The sequence below is a fragment of the Piliocolobus tephrosceles genome, chromosome 3 (assembly GCF_002776525.5).
Source record: "Piliocolobus tephrosceles isolate RC106 chromosome 3, ASM277652v3, whole genome shotgun sequence".
Taxonomy (NCBI): domain Eukaryota; kingdom Metazoa; phylum Chordata; class Mammalia; order Primates; family Cercopithecidae; genus Piliocolobus; species Piliocolobus tephrosceles.
The window spans coordinates 91,995,099-92,009,840 of record NC_045436.1 but is presented as its reverse complement, the minus strand read 5'-3'; the positions used below and the strand labels follow the sequence as shown (position 1 = coordinate 92,009,840).

General features: G+C 39.8%; 1 protein-coding gene across 1 annotated transcript in view; it reads right to left on the bottom strand.

The window, feature by feature from the left end:
• Nucleotides 1-10,827, bottom strand: part of FAM241A (family with sequence similarity 241 member A) — a 40,615-nt gene extending 29,788 nt beyond the window's left edge. The window contains exon 1 of the mRNA XM_023219941.2: nt 10,462-10,827. Coding sequence (XP_023075709.1) covers nt 10,462-10,614 — 153 coding nt within the window. The 5' untranslated portion in view covers nt 10,615-10,827. The remainder of the gene's footprint in view (nt 1-10,461) is intronic.
• Nucleotides 10,828-14,742: the final 3,915 nt, after the last annotated feature.

Sequence of the window (14,742 nt, the reverse complement as noted above, 5' to 3'; positions counted from 1 at the left end):
GAATTCAAAATTTAGAGCAATACAAGTTAATACCCCCAGTTTCTATGTGTATCAGCCTTTTACCTTCTTTATATTGTGATATTTTTAAATACAGCATTTCAAGGACTACATCCTTGCCTACAATTTTACAAATGTTTCACAGAAATCTTTTAAGCTCAATGCACAACTAACATCACTAGTTCCTCTTCTGTTAATTCTGATAAGAGGACATGTTCCTGTTATACACAAAGTCCAAGTTTCTCCCTCTTGAAAACTAATTTCTGTCATGGTAATTTTACATTTCTTCAGCAAAAACATCAATTGAGTTTTTACTAGCAAGTATGTTTTTGAATAGAAGTTTTGACAGATTCATCTGTAGTAGCTCAGAGATGCCCAAATAATTTTCTGAAACGTTTGCCATATAATGTAATCTCTGTCCTCATGGGGACTGGGCACACACTCAACATTTTAGAGTGTGCCTGTGGAGAGGTCAGTGAAGAGTGGCAGAGAATAAACATATTAACTAACAAGGAAGATAATTCCAACTAGCAAGAAGAGCTATGAGGAAAAGAAAACAGGCTAGTGGAAGAGAGGATTATGGGGTGGGAGGTTCTTTCCACAAAGTAGTCAGAGCTGAACTTTCTGAGAAAGTAATAGATATGCTGGGATATGAAGCTCTGCCAAGGGAAGATCTGGGGGAAGAGTTCCAGGTACATCACCTGAGATAGAATTGATCTGTCTGTGCTACTGCAGTGATCGTGACTGTCATCCACAATAAGAAATATACAGTATTATATATCCTGAACTAGTACATATTAAGTTCCACAAAGTGACACGCATACCATGTGTGATGTATTCTAGTAATTTCCATATTATCCTATCCTGTTTAAAATCCACTAAATTGATTTCATGGCCAAACACTAGCTTGGTAGTTTAGGGCTTTTAAGCATGGATTTGAATCTCAACTCTGCAACTTTCTAGCAGCTATACTTTCACTGTTACTTAACCTCCTTGCTCTGCAATTTGTACATGTTAAAGTAGGGGCAATAATAGTATCTGTTCATAAGGTTTGATATCATATTTCCTTCTAGAAATACTGAACTAGCTTATACCTCTAATTTTTAGTGTATTTTATACACTATATCTCATATAGCCATATAGTATTTTATACACTGTATCTCTAAACCCACACCTTTCATCTTTTTAATCTTTGACAAATTGATAGGTGAAAAATCATGCCTAATTGTTTTAATTTGCATTTCTTTTCTTTCTAGTGAGGCTGGACATATTTTCCTATTTATCGGATTCTATAAGAAGTTGCAGTTTTCATTTCCTACAAAACATTAAAAAATGATATAATTAAATGTAACAATTTACTACCTATATAAGGCTTCATCTAATAACAGCATTATATTATATATTACATAATTTATAACTTCTTTATCATTATAACTTGTCATTTATCAGTAAATGAAAAATTATAGCATTGTTTTATACTTACCTCCCACTAAACTACATAGAACCAATAAAAGAAAAAAGATTTTTTTGAGGGGATGGATAAAAACCAATGAGAATATCAACTAGAACTTAGTCTTTGAAATGATTATAAACTGAAAAATATCAAAATTTGCATTCATTTTTCATTTTAACTACTGGGATTCAATATTTTTAAAATTATAAGTCATAATTGCAAATACACAAATGAAACCACCAGGTAGTCAAAAAGATACACTCAATTTCAGTAATATCTAACAGACATATTGGAACAACCGCCTATTGTAGTGAAATAAATGGTTATGCAATGGAAAAATAAATAAGAGAAGGGCTTTTCATAAACTAATGATATATAATAGTGGGCCACGAATTCAAGAATATGCCTACTGAAGCCTCTTTTTTGGGGGCGGGGGCCGGGGGTGGGGCGGTGGGCGCAGAGTTTTGCTCTGTCGCCCAGGCTGGAGTACAGTGGCATGAGCTCAGCTCACTGCAACCTCTGCCTCCTGGGTTCAAGCGATTCTTCTACCTCAGCCTCCCGAGTAGCTGGGATTACAGATGTTCACCACCACACCCAGCTAATTTTTGTATTTTTTTGTAGAGGTGGGGTTTCACCATGTTGGCCAAGCTGGTCTCGAACTCCTGGCCTCAGGTGACCCACCTGCCTCAGCCTCCCAAAGTGCTGGGATCACAGGTATGAGCCATCGTGCCCTGCCCAAGCCTCTTTTTGATTTCAAACTGCAGGTTAAGAAATTTCTACATTTTATACTTTTTCAAAAACCTCCTTTTTTTAATAAAAAAATATGAAATCTCTGGTGACATTACTTAGTACCTTGTATATGCAGGACAATATGCTAGATGCTACAACAAGATGGGTGAACTTATTCGTTAAAAGTAGCCAGGCTGGGCACAGTGGCTCATGCCTGTAATCCCACACCGTGGAAGGCCGAGGCAGGCAGATTGCTTGAGGCCAGCAGTTCATAACTAGCCTGGGCAACATGGCAAAACTCCATCTCTACTAAAAATACAAAAAGTCAGGCATGGTGGTATGCACCTGTAGTCCCGGGAACTTGGTAGGCTGAGGCACAAGAATTGCTTGAACCTGGGAAGTGGGGGTTGCAGTGAGCTGAGATCCTACCATTGCACTCCTGCTTGGGCAACAGAGGAAAACTCTGTCTCAAAAATAAACAGAAATAAATTTAAAAAAAAAATAAAGTATCAAACTTAGGGAAAAAAAAGTAGTCAAAATCAAGTATCTCTCCTGAAAAATGACTTTCCTTCTCAATTCTCAATTTGTGGCAGTGAAAATTTCACTTCTGTTGTTATTACCTCTAAAACTCATGGAATAAGAAATCCTCAATTCAGTCAGACTGATGGAATTCACAATCACACAACATCAAACTTAAATTCCCTACCTCTGTAGACCATCTGCAGACATTTAAGTAAAACTTTAATCAAGAGGATTAAATTTTTGTTTAACCAAAACAAAAATTAAATTATTTTGGATTAATTGGAAGAGGAAATAAAAGAAATTCTCAAATACAGATATTTAAAAAGTTACATGAAAATAAATATAGTGAAAACCACAATGGGAATTTAACTGTCTTAACATTATGTTTAGATATTAAGTATTAATAATAATTTTATCCTTTATTTTCCATAAAGTTAAAAACATTTGTATCATGCTTTCCTTTTGATTAGAACCCTGATAAGCTACAGTTGTTGCCATAAGAAACTAGCAAGAAATAAAGCCAATCACTTCCTCTTCCTATGCCAAGATAAGACTCAGCTGCCAATGAAGTTAAATGGTTGTGGGGAGGGGGGAACACTGGGTATGGGGAAAAAGACCAGAAGATAGGAAGTATCTTCTGCATCAGGTTAGTTAGAAACTTGGCTGATCTGCTCAAAAGAAGCTACACTTCAAATATCTTATTAATTCTCTTAAACACACAAACACAATGAAATAAAACATAACTAGCAGAAACAAGGGTTTTGGAGATAGGTGGCTGTTACTGCAAGATAAGACGATGACCCCAGAAAAGACAGAAAATGAGGATAGTTTTGCTAAGTCTTAAAGAACACATGAATGGAGACACAGAACTTCTACATATTTTGGTTACAGCAAGACTGATGTCATGGTACTTTTAGTTTTTCCCTTTAATCTTACCTTATCACTTCTTTTGAATAGGAAACTGAGAATAGTTTGTACAGAGGAGGTGGGTATTTTTCCTTTCAAGGATTAGTGAGCAACAAGGGGAAAAAAAAACCAACTAGAGATCTACATAAAAAACAACATAATTTAGGTTGACAGGTTTACTTTTTTCTTTAAAGATTGTGAAAAAATGTATTTAATGTTTAGAAAAGACAATCTTAACACTTTGTTCAATAAATATTCTATAAATGTGAGAATTACATGTACTAAAAGCACAGTTCTATGATGTGTTAGTTGAGGGAAATGAGAGGAGGAAAATCAGAGAAAAAGATGAAAAATAGAAAAGGTGAGGGAAAAATAAGGAGCAAATATTTATTGAGGGCCTACCTCCCACGTGTTAAGGCATTTTACATACAAAATGAGACTGAATCTTCATAAAAACTTTAAGAAGTGGGTAGCATTATACCCATTACAAATGAGGAAATTGAATCTCTGAGGGATTAAGTAATCAGGATCACGGGGGCTAATAAAGTAGTAAAACCAGGATTCAAAATTAGATCTGTCATACTTCAAACCCCTTTTCATTGTTTCATAATGCTCAGCTTCCGTAAAGAAGTGGAAGAGGTAGGGGAAGATGTATGCAGAAGAAGAGAAAGTGGTCGAGATGGGTGGAGAAGGATAAAACACATGGGAGAATGAGACTCAACAGGGACAGAAAGTAGGTGGTTGGTAGGAAAGAAAGGCAGAAAAGGAATGTGCGAGAAAGCAAAATACAGCAAGTTGCATTTGAGGAGTTGCTAGAAGAGACACAGAGAAAAGGGATCATTTGGAAGTCTGTTTAAAATACAGGTTTCAAGCAAATAAACAATTTTAAACTATCTATTGGAATATCTATTATCAGAGTAATTACTTTTGACAACTCAAAGGACTTTAACCCTTACATATTTTGAGTATTGTTTCTCAACTTTGGCACTATTGAAATTTTGTGCCTGACAATACTTCGCTGTAGGGGACTATAGCATTATAGGATGTTTAGCAGCATTCCTGGCCTTTTCATATTAGATGTCAGTACCACCCCCTTAGTCTCAACAATAAAAAAATGTCCAGACATTGTCAAATGCCCCCTGTGGACAAAACACCCTCAGTTGAGAACCACTGATTTAGAAATTCCAGTCAGGATGATTTAAAAAAAATGAACAAAAGATGCCTATCAAATGCAAAATTATTCCCTGAGTTACTCTAGTGACTGGATGTCCTTAAGAACAAGATGAGATTAAGTTAGGGCAGAATTCATCTAAGCTCACAGCACTTGTTACAATATTGCTTGCAAACTACTTTTAAAATATGTGCAAGGAAGTGAGTATAAGCTAATATTTAGTTTTGAACTACACAATCTAAAGAAGGGCAGAAAATTTGTCAGACTGTTCTTCCACATGTAATGTGCTTTTTGTATTTATGAAACAAACAAAAAACACTAGCTTTGGTGTTCAGAAACCTGGGTTCTAGTCTGCTCTAGCATGAGTTAGCTGTAGGACCTATAGCAAATAATGTGGCCTAGGGAACAACTATTGGCTTCTCATATTTTACCAAGAGTTTAAATATACACTTCTAAGAAAATAGTTAAACAACTTCATGTGTATGTATTACTGATACTATGTTGAAGGGCAAGTGTGGTGAATACAGTATATTGACTTGCTTATTCTCCATTCCCTTGCCAAAATGTGGTCCATGGGCACAGCATCAGTATCACTTAGGAGCTTGTAGAGATGCAAAATCTCAGACCTCACTCCAAACCAACTGAATCAAAATCTGCATTTAATAAGAGATGATTCCTATGCACATTAAAGATGAGGAATACTTGTGTCAGTTTCCATTGCTATAAAAAAATCAGACACAGATAATATAGCACTGGATAATTTATAAAGAAGAGAGGTTTATTTGGCTCATGGTTCTGCAGGCTGTACAGAAAACATATTGCTGGCATCTGCTTCTGGTAAGGGCCTTAGGAAGCTTACAAGCATGGTGGAAAGTGAAGGGAGAGCAGGCAGTGTCACATGGCAAGAAGGAGGGAGGGAGGGAGGGAGAGAGAGAATAAGAGGTTCCAGATTCTTTTAAACAACCAGATCTCGTGTGAACTAAGTGAGTGACAATTTACCTATCACCAAAGGGATAGCACTAAGCCATTTATGAGGGATCTACCCCCACGATCAAAACACCTCCCACGAGACCCCACCTCCAACACTGTAGATCACTCTTCAGTATGAGATTTGGAGGCAACAAACATCCAAACTATATTAACACTGTTCTATTCTGCTTTTCTCCTAAGGTGTTTTTCTAATTGCAAAGGCTGGAAAACTTAAAATTGCCTTTCTCAGATTTTGTTTCAGTTAGGACTTTGGTTCAAAATTAGGTCTAACAGCTAACACTCACATGCTAGCTATGTGCCAGAGACTGCTCTAAGTACATCTCATGTATTATTAACTCATATAATCCTTCCAATAATCCTATGAAGTTGATACAATTATTCCCATTATGCAGACGCAGAAACTGAAGCCCAGAGAGGTTACTTGCCTAAAGTTATAGTCAATAAAAGGCAAACCCAGGTATCCCTGATCTGGAATCTGTACTGTTAATCATATTTCTACTGGCAGATAAAAAGGCATGGGCCCCCCCACTGACCCCCCATTTTGTTTCTTTTTTACAGCTCATCTCATGGAACACACTTTGGCAAGTGCTGTTACAGAAGTTCCTTCATTTATTTACTTAAATTTATCTATGAGCCAGCATTGTTCTGAAAGTTCTAGGCATTGCAAAAGGCAAGAAATAGAAATGAGACATTGTCATTTGAAAGGAAGCAAAATCATTCTTATCTATAAACTGGATAATTATATACCTAGAAGATGCAAAAAATCAAGTCTAAGAGATACACTAGTATTTATTAGTACCAGTATAAAAATTTAGAAAGGTGGCCAGTTAAAAATGAAATACATAAAAGTCAATAGCTAGACACCAGAAATAAATGATATGGAAAAAATCCTTTTCATAATACCAACAAAAATAAAAAAACTTAATATAGACTTTAATATAATTCTTAATATGATAAAAGATTATACAGCATGATTTATAAAAGAAAGCTTGAAGCAACTTCAATGTGCGGTGTTAGGGGAATGAATTATTTGGCAGTCCTAAAGAGAGTTTTCACATAGAATTTCCATAACATGGGAAAATGACACAACCTTTTGTAAAAGAAGACACAAAATTCTATTTATATTAAAACATGTTAAAAATACGTGTGTGGCTGGACACAGAGGTTCAGACCTGTAATCGCAGTACTTTGGGAGGCTGAGATGGGAGGATTGCTTGAGGCCAGTAGTTTGAGATTAGCCTGCGCAACATAGCAAAACCCTATCTCAAAAAAAAAAAAAAAAAAAGTGTGTATATATGCATATGCATATACACATAGACAAATGAATATACTGTAGTAATACCAAATGTTTCATATTTGATATCAAAATATTATTCAGAGTGGGATTTCAAAGGCTTTTTTCTTCTTTAGATCTTTTTATAGTTCTAATTTTCCAAAGCACACATTACTTTTATAATCATAAAGATGTTAAAGCTAGAGTTAATAATTCTAAAGTCAATCTAAGGATAATGGGACTTCCCTATTCTCTAGGTAAGAGGGTCATGTTAGGTTATTTCAGATTGTAAGTGACCTGTACATTGTGCCACATCTAATCAGATGCTATTGACATTTAAGATATATAATAATGGACTGGAAATGTTTAGCCTTCCAGCTACGCATCGAGGCACAGAAATTCTTACGTAAAGCCACCTGACATTCACCCTCAGGAACATACTTGGATCATCGCTCATGCACACAATTACCAACATATATATGGAATAGCTATGTCCTGTCTCTTCAGTTCCTTGGGCATTCCTTGAAATTCCTTCTTTCCCTTGCTTCTCTCTCTTTAGACACCTGATCCTACTTCAAACCTGGCACAGTTTCTTCATCTATGGGACTTGATTCATTCTCCCAATGCCTTCTTTCTTAAGTGACTTGATTTTAACCAGGCCTCCTCTGTCAGTCGCCCTACCTGGAAAGACTCAGGCCAAAAGGACAGAGGAACCTTCATTTTTTGCTCAAATGGAGTAGCATCTAAGGACAAACTGTAAAAAATGATGCAGACAATATCTTAACTAGTAATAAAACACCTATGTTAATACTAGCATTTCAGTATTATATGAAATAAATAACAAAATAAAGATACATTTTGTTCTGGTATTATAACAACAAGCTGATCAAAGAGCCTTCCAGGTTGAGGAAAAGGAATGAACCTTTCAGATAGAAGTTGAAAGAAAAATCAGTGAAGGAAGGGATGTATGTGGAGGAGGCTTTAGCTTGAGAAATAGCCCAAGAAAGAAACCTCCATCAAATTATCAGGAAAGAGCAAACTCTGTGAGGGGAATAGAAATAGAAAGGGACTTAGTACAGAAAATTAGGTGTTGACAAAATCACTGAAAGAGTTAGAGGAGCACAAGTCGGGTGCCTCTGGAGTTACCGAGTTCAAGAGCATACAACCATAGCTCTTTTCCCGGTTAGAAGGAGCGCCTCTGCTAGCTCCTGCCTCTAATTTCCTCTCAATATCCATGAGGCCATCCATGACTTGGAACACCAAGTGAGCATGCCAAGTAGAAAAGACGGCAGGAAGATGGCCTCTGTCTCATTTCCAGCTAATTAGTTTTGGTTCTGTTTCTGTTTATATCATTGTTTTCATGGAAAACTTCACTTTAAGTTCTAAATCATTAACTTAGAAACCAATCTTTCAAAAATATTCCATTTGTAATCTGGCGTCCTTGTATCCTTAAAACAACCAACAAGACAAACAAAAATCATCTCCCTAAATAAAAACTAAATAAAAACTAAATAAAACGAGTCCTTGGGATATGTTCCATTGTTGTTAATTACATTTCTCCCTCAAATATCTTTACACATGTAATGCATAACAGTTTTACATTTACGGGACTTGGAAAAAAACAGCAAGGCTTTATGATAATATTACCAAGAAACGATTTATCAGAAAAGTTTGCTTTTTACACCAATGGGTTGGGTTGCACCAAGTTTTTGCTTATTTTTGGCTTCTTGACAAATTCTTCTTTGGTGCTAACGTAGTAGGTAATGCCTATCTCAGAAGTGATTTTCAATTATTGTGTATGGGGGCTTCGAATACATTAATAAATTTTGAGGCAAAAAGAGAATGATAAAAATAACACTTCAAAGGAGTACAGGAAAATGAACTTTCATGCCATTCAATGAAGGAGCAGGTATGCAAAGTGATATCTGTTTTCTAAGATACACATTTCATTTTTTGTTTTTATCTTTTTACTTTGTTACATAAGCAATTCTGTGCTATTAGTGATGTCTACCTAATCATACTAATGAAGTGCACAGAAGCTTAAATGAAGTATTTTATATGCTCCCTTACAACCATTTGAAAATTTACTTTGGAAACCCCTGCTCAGATGCAACCCCTCCCCACCCCAAAGGAATTCTTGTGCTGTCTTCTTCACTTTTCCAGTTGAGCAATTCAAGCTAGAGGAAACCAAGCCCTTGAGCAACTGAGTACCGTTAACAGGAAAAACCACTAGGAAGGGAATCAGATGAACTAGCTACCAAATTATTTGCTTGAGTCATTTTCTCTTATATTGTCACAGATGAAAAATTACACTCCACGTGGTGATCAAACCTAACGCTAAGGCAAATTTTGTGTGCTACACAGTGTTACTATTTCCTAAGTAACCTATTGAAACAATATAAGGTATACATCTATTAACGCATTTAGTGATGATACTGGAATTTGTGAAATGTGACAGAAAGGATAAATGAAGATGAGGAGACACAGGTATTAATTGTTCTAACAGTACAGGCTGTAATAAAGACCAATAATCATTTGAATTCCTGCTCCTTAACGTGATTCTAAAGATCGGCTTACCTCAGGTATTCGGAAAGTCTAAATACTGTATTTGCTGTAGAAAATTCATCCAACATACAATTCAATTTTAAAATTAAACCTTTTGCCTAATCTTTAGATAGCTGATGTTACAATGCCCATTATCACACTTTATTTAAATGAGATCAAACTCAGCGAGTTTAAAAAATTACCCAACTTCTCTTTTCCCTTATTATGGCTGGCCTCTTATACTTTCTCTTTAGTATAATACTAACCGAAAGCAATATTCTTGCCTCTCCACTTTTTAACTGAAGCTTTGATCTCATCTGTGTTTATGTGAAGAACTTGCTCTGGGAGAGTCCCTGTCAAGACATCCATTGTAACACCCGCTCCTACTCATGCTTTCAGCGCTACCCTTGGACGGAATCCACCCACACCTTCCAGACACGCTAGGTGTGGGCTCGGAAACGCAAGATGGAGAGCGGGAGGGGAGTCCTGGCGCAAGGCACGGACTCGAAGTTGAAAAAGAAGTGTTTACAAGTGAGGCTTTTAAATAAATCACCGCTATGGAGGGCATTTCCTCCGAGCCCTGGGCGCCGGCCTGAGAATCCTCTGCCGGACGCCAGGGGACGGGCCACGCTGACCCCGTCAGACACGCGACCCCGGGGCCGGCGCTGGCGTCCGCACTCGCGCTACCCCGCAGCTCCTCCCGGGAGCGCCGTCTAACCGCTCCCGGCGGCGGCTTCCCAGAGAGCCGCGGAACCAGTGCCCCACACGGGGCAGAGCTGCGGCGCGGCCCGCGGGCCGGGCCCCTTCCCTCCACCGCTGGGCGGGGCTCGCAGCCCCCGACCCTGACGCTCCGCCGCCGCCCCTCCCCGCGCTCACCTGCTCGTTCTCTTTCGGCCGCTGTCCGCGCCGCCGCGGGCTCGCCCCGGGATCCCGCTCGGTCCCTGCCGCCGCCTGCTTCGCCAGCGCGTCCCCGTCCTCGTCGCGCTCCCAGCCGTCGCCGCCCCGCAGCAGCTCCCCGACTGAGCACATCCCGCCACCAACTCCTGCCGCCCGGGACAGCCGCCGGAGGACCACGCCGCGACGCACCAGGGAGCGCCGCCGCCCGAGGGCTGCCCTGGGACCCGCCGTACCCGCCGCTGACAGGAGCCTCCGGAGCGCGCCCCGCCGGCCTGGTCGCCTGAAGTACCAGCCCGGCCCCTCCTGTCACTGGCTCGCCCAACCCCCGGCCGTCGGGGCGGAGCCATACAGGGGAGGGGCCAAGATAGGGGGCGGGGCCAAAGAGGTGTGTGTGTGTGTGTTGGGGGTGTGTATGAGAGATTGAGAGGCCGACAGCCTGAGAAGAAGGGGGTTGTGTGAAAAACTATGGACATAGACTGCATGAGGAGATTATACACGATGAGAGAGGCTGTGTGTATGTATGAGGGACATTGTGCGTGTGTAAGAAACCATTAGAGAGTGTGAGAGAGACGTTGAGCGTCATTTGTGTGTGTGAGAGAGATTCTATAGAAAAGAAACTGCATATAAGAGATTGTATGCACTTTGGGAGGCCGAGGTGGGCGGATTGCTTGAGCCCAGGAGTTGGAGACCAGCCTGGGCAACCCCGTCTCTACTAAAAATACAATTAGCCAGGCGTGGTGGTGGCATTTTGGTTCCAGCTACTCAGGAGGCTGAGGTGGGAGGATCTCTTCAGCCCGGGAAGTCGAGGCTGCAGTGATCAGAGATCACACCACTGCACTCCAGCCTGGGTGACAGAGCCAGACCCTGTCTCAGAGAGAGAGAGAGAGAGAGAGAGATTGTATGTGTATGCAAGAGACTGTGAGAGAGAGACTGTATGAGGGAACAACAGAAACAGAGAGATCAAGTGTGAAAGAGAAACTAGTGTGAGAGAGCCAGTAGATATATTTAAGAGAGAGTGCATTTTTTTTTTTTTTTTTTTTTTGAGGCGGAGTCTCACTCTGTCGCCCAGACTGGAGTGCAGTGGCCGGATCTCAGCTCACTGCAAGCTCTGCCTCCCGGGTTTATGCCATTCTCCTACCTCAGCCTCCGGAGTAGCTGGGACTACAGGCGCCCGCCACCTCGCCCGGCTAGTTTTTGTATTTTTAGTAGAGACGGAGTTTCACCGTGTTAACCAGGATGGTCTCGATCTCCTGACCTCGTGATCCGCCCGTCTCGGCCTCCCAAAGTGCTGGGATTACAAGCTTGAGCCACCGCGCCCGGCCCCGAGAGTGCATTTATGTAAGAGATGAGTGTGTGTGGGTTTGCTTGTGAGAAACACACATACACCCAGTTACACTCTCCAGCAGGGTCCCCCTGTTCTTGCCTGAGTAGCTGCCCATCCTTTTCAAGGAACACACATTTCACTATCCCTCTTGTTCCTTTAGCCTCCTTTCCTAGTGTCTCACTGAAGGTCTGTGTATTTGTCCCTTTCTGTTGAGTGCTTCCTAGTGTGTGTAGTTTGTTGGAGCCTTGGGTCGTTTGATGGTGTATCAAATGGTGTATCTTTATATAACTGGGTAAGAATACATCTTTCTCAGTGGGTGGTAAGGGGAATATGTCCAATTTGTAATTCTTTTTTGTACTACCCTATCCATTTTGTTCAAGGAAAATGGAGGGGTGTTTAAATAAAATACCATATTTTTTTCTGTGTGTGCCTTATCTGTACATTGAGAAAACGATGGGTTAATTGTATAGGTAAAATATCAGAAAAGTAAATATGGAAAGTAAACGTGTACACATGGAGAAGAGTAAGAGTTATTTGGGACCTTCTATTAAAATGTTTTCAGGCTCAGAAAAGGAATTAAAATAGGCAGAATCCCACAGGCTTATTTTAAAGACCTGTTTCCTGTTTTTTTGTAGTCAGGAGACTCTCAGAGTCTTTCTCACACACCCACAATCTTTCATACACACAATCTCTCTCATACACACATGATTTCACATACATATAGTTTGTCTCATATATATACAACCTCTCGCACACACCATCTCTCACACATAGTTTCTCACACACGCCCTCTCTAATTGTCTCTTCCACAAACAGTCTCTAGGGGCCAGAAAATATGCTGTTGGATATCAAAAATTAGAAAGAAAATGAATCTGGCTCACTCCCTTTCTTAAAAGTCTTTAAAACCCTAGAAAAGAGTATTTAATATTATATACGTATAATCAGAAACAAATGTCACCATGGGAACCCAGTAGACTCTCTGATGGCCTCATTGTTTTTCCCCTAAAGACAACATTTTCATTCTTGGAATTTTGGTTTGGCTATTAGTAGTGTTTCTTATAAAAACCAACTTTTATTTTGACTGGGCGCAGTGGCTCACACCTGTAATCCCAGCACTTTGGGAGGCCAAGGCAGGCGGATCACAAGGTCAAGAGATGGAGACCATCCTGGCCAACATGGTGAAACCCCATCTCTACTACAAATACAAAAATTAGCTGGGTGTTGTGGCACACACCTGTAGTCCCAGTTACTCAGGAGGCTGAGGCAGGAGAATCACTTGAACCCAGGAGGTGGAGGTTGAGTGAACTGAGATCATGCCACTACATGCCAGCCTGGTGACAGAGCAAGACTGTCTCAAAAAACAAAAAATAAAAAAATAAAAATAAACTTTTTTTGATAAAACTTTAGAATTATATGCAGCAAACCAGAGAACATCAGCTCTTTATTGCCAACCCCATGAACTAAGGCACATTTTGAAGTTCTCTCTTGTGGCATTTGGTAACTTGATAAGTCAAACAACTATGCACTCTTCAATCAGGCTAAAGTGAGCAGAAATTCTGTATATATAAAAAGATTCAGAAGGCACAGAATATCTATATAGCTGGGCAGGTACAATACAGAAGTTAGCTTTGTTCAGCTTAGGGGACAAGTCTTAAAAAGTCCTTTAGAGTATACTGTCTCGTCTTTTGTAGATTCCAACTTCTTGATTCTTTGAGAAGTGTATTCATTCAGTTTTTTAGCAGGTATTTATTGAATGCTAATAGGCCTTAGGCCCACTCTAAGTCCCTATTCTCTTATTGAATGCTACTAGGCCTTAGGCCCAGGTCTAGGTCCCTATTCTTGTGAAGCTTCATTTTAATCCAATTCTTTTGTTATTTTCTTGGCAGAAGTCAAGAACTTTCACCAAAGAGTAGCCAGAATCCTTGGATCTCCACCTAGGACTGAAGACAGAACCTTTTTTTTCCCCCCCACTAATATCATTTACCTTTAGTTTAGTGAGTGAGTTCTTCTTTAAACTGTTATTCTTTTGTTCATAGAGTCTGGTTTTTCCTGGAGATCTGGAGAACCACCTCTTTAAATAAATCTAGCATTTTACATAAAAGACATTATCCAGATTACATCCTAATCTTATGGAAGACGAGAGCTATTTTCACTCTGCTGCACAATGTGAAAAATATACACATAAAGCTAGCACTGCCAGTTTCCCAAGGGAAATATAAGATTGTTATTACCTAGGCAACTATAACGTGTTGGTCTCAAATCATATGTAGTGGGTTTTTTTGTTTGTTTGTTTGTTTGTTCGTTTTTTGACAGAGTCTCTCTCTTCCGCCTAGGCTGGAGTACAGTAGCGCGATCACAGCTTACTGCAACCTCCGCCTCCCAGGCTCAGGTGATCCTCCTGCCCTGCCTCAGCTCTCTAAGTAGCTGGGACTACAGGTGTGTGCCACCATGCCAGGCTAATTTTTGTATCTTTGTAGAGATGGGATTTTTGTCATGTTGGCCAGGCTGGTCTCGAACTCCTGCGCTCAGGTGATCCACCCACCTTGGCCTCCCAAAGTCAAATCATATGGAGTTGTGATTTTATTAGTGTGTTTTGTGCTTTCCCAGAAATTAATAAGTGGCAAGAAACAGATGCATGTCTAAGGAATGGCCTGTCTAGTGCAAATGTGGTTTGTGCAGTTGCTATGGGAACAAGGACTTTTAATCCTTCTCTTTCATGCCTTTATTATTTTTAATGTTCTTCTTATTTCATTTGTACATCTTTCCAGAGGGAGAAACGAGCAAATCAGAGAGTTCTGGACTCAATTGGTAATATAATCTTAGAAAAACAAATGCAGTTATTTGTGGAAACTACCCAAAACTTCATTTGTCGGTTTGATTTTTGACACGCTATAATGTTATTCTAAGCTTCCTATATTCTTTAATTTTTCTCCTAT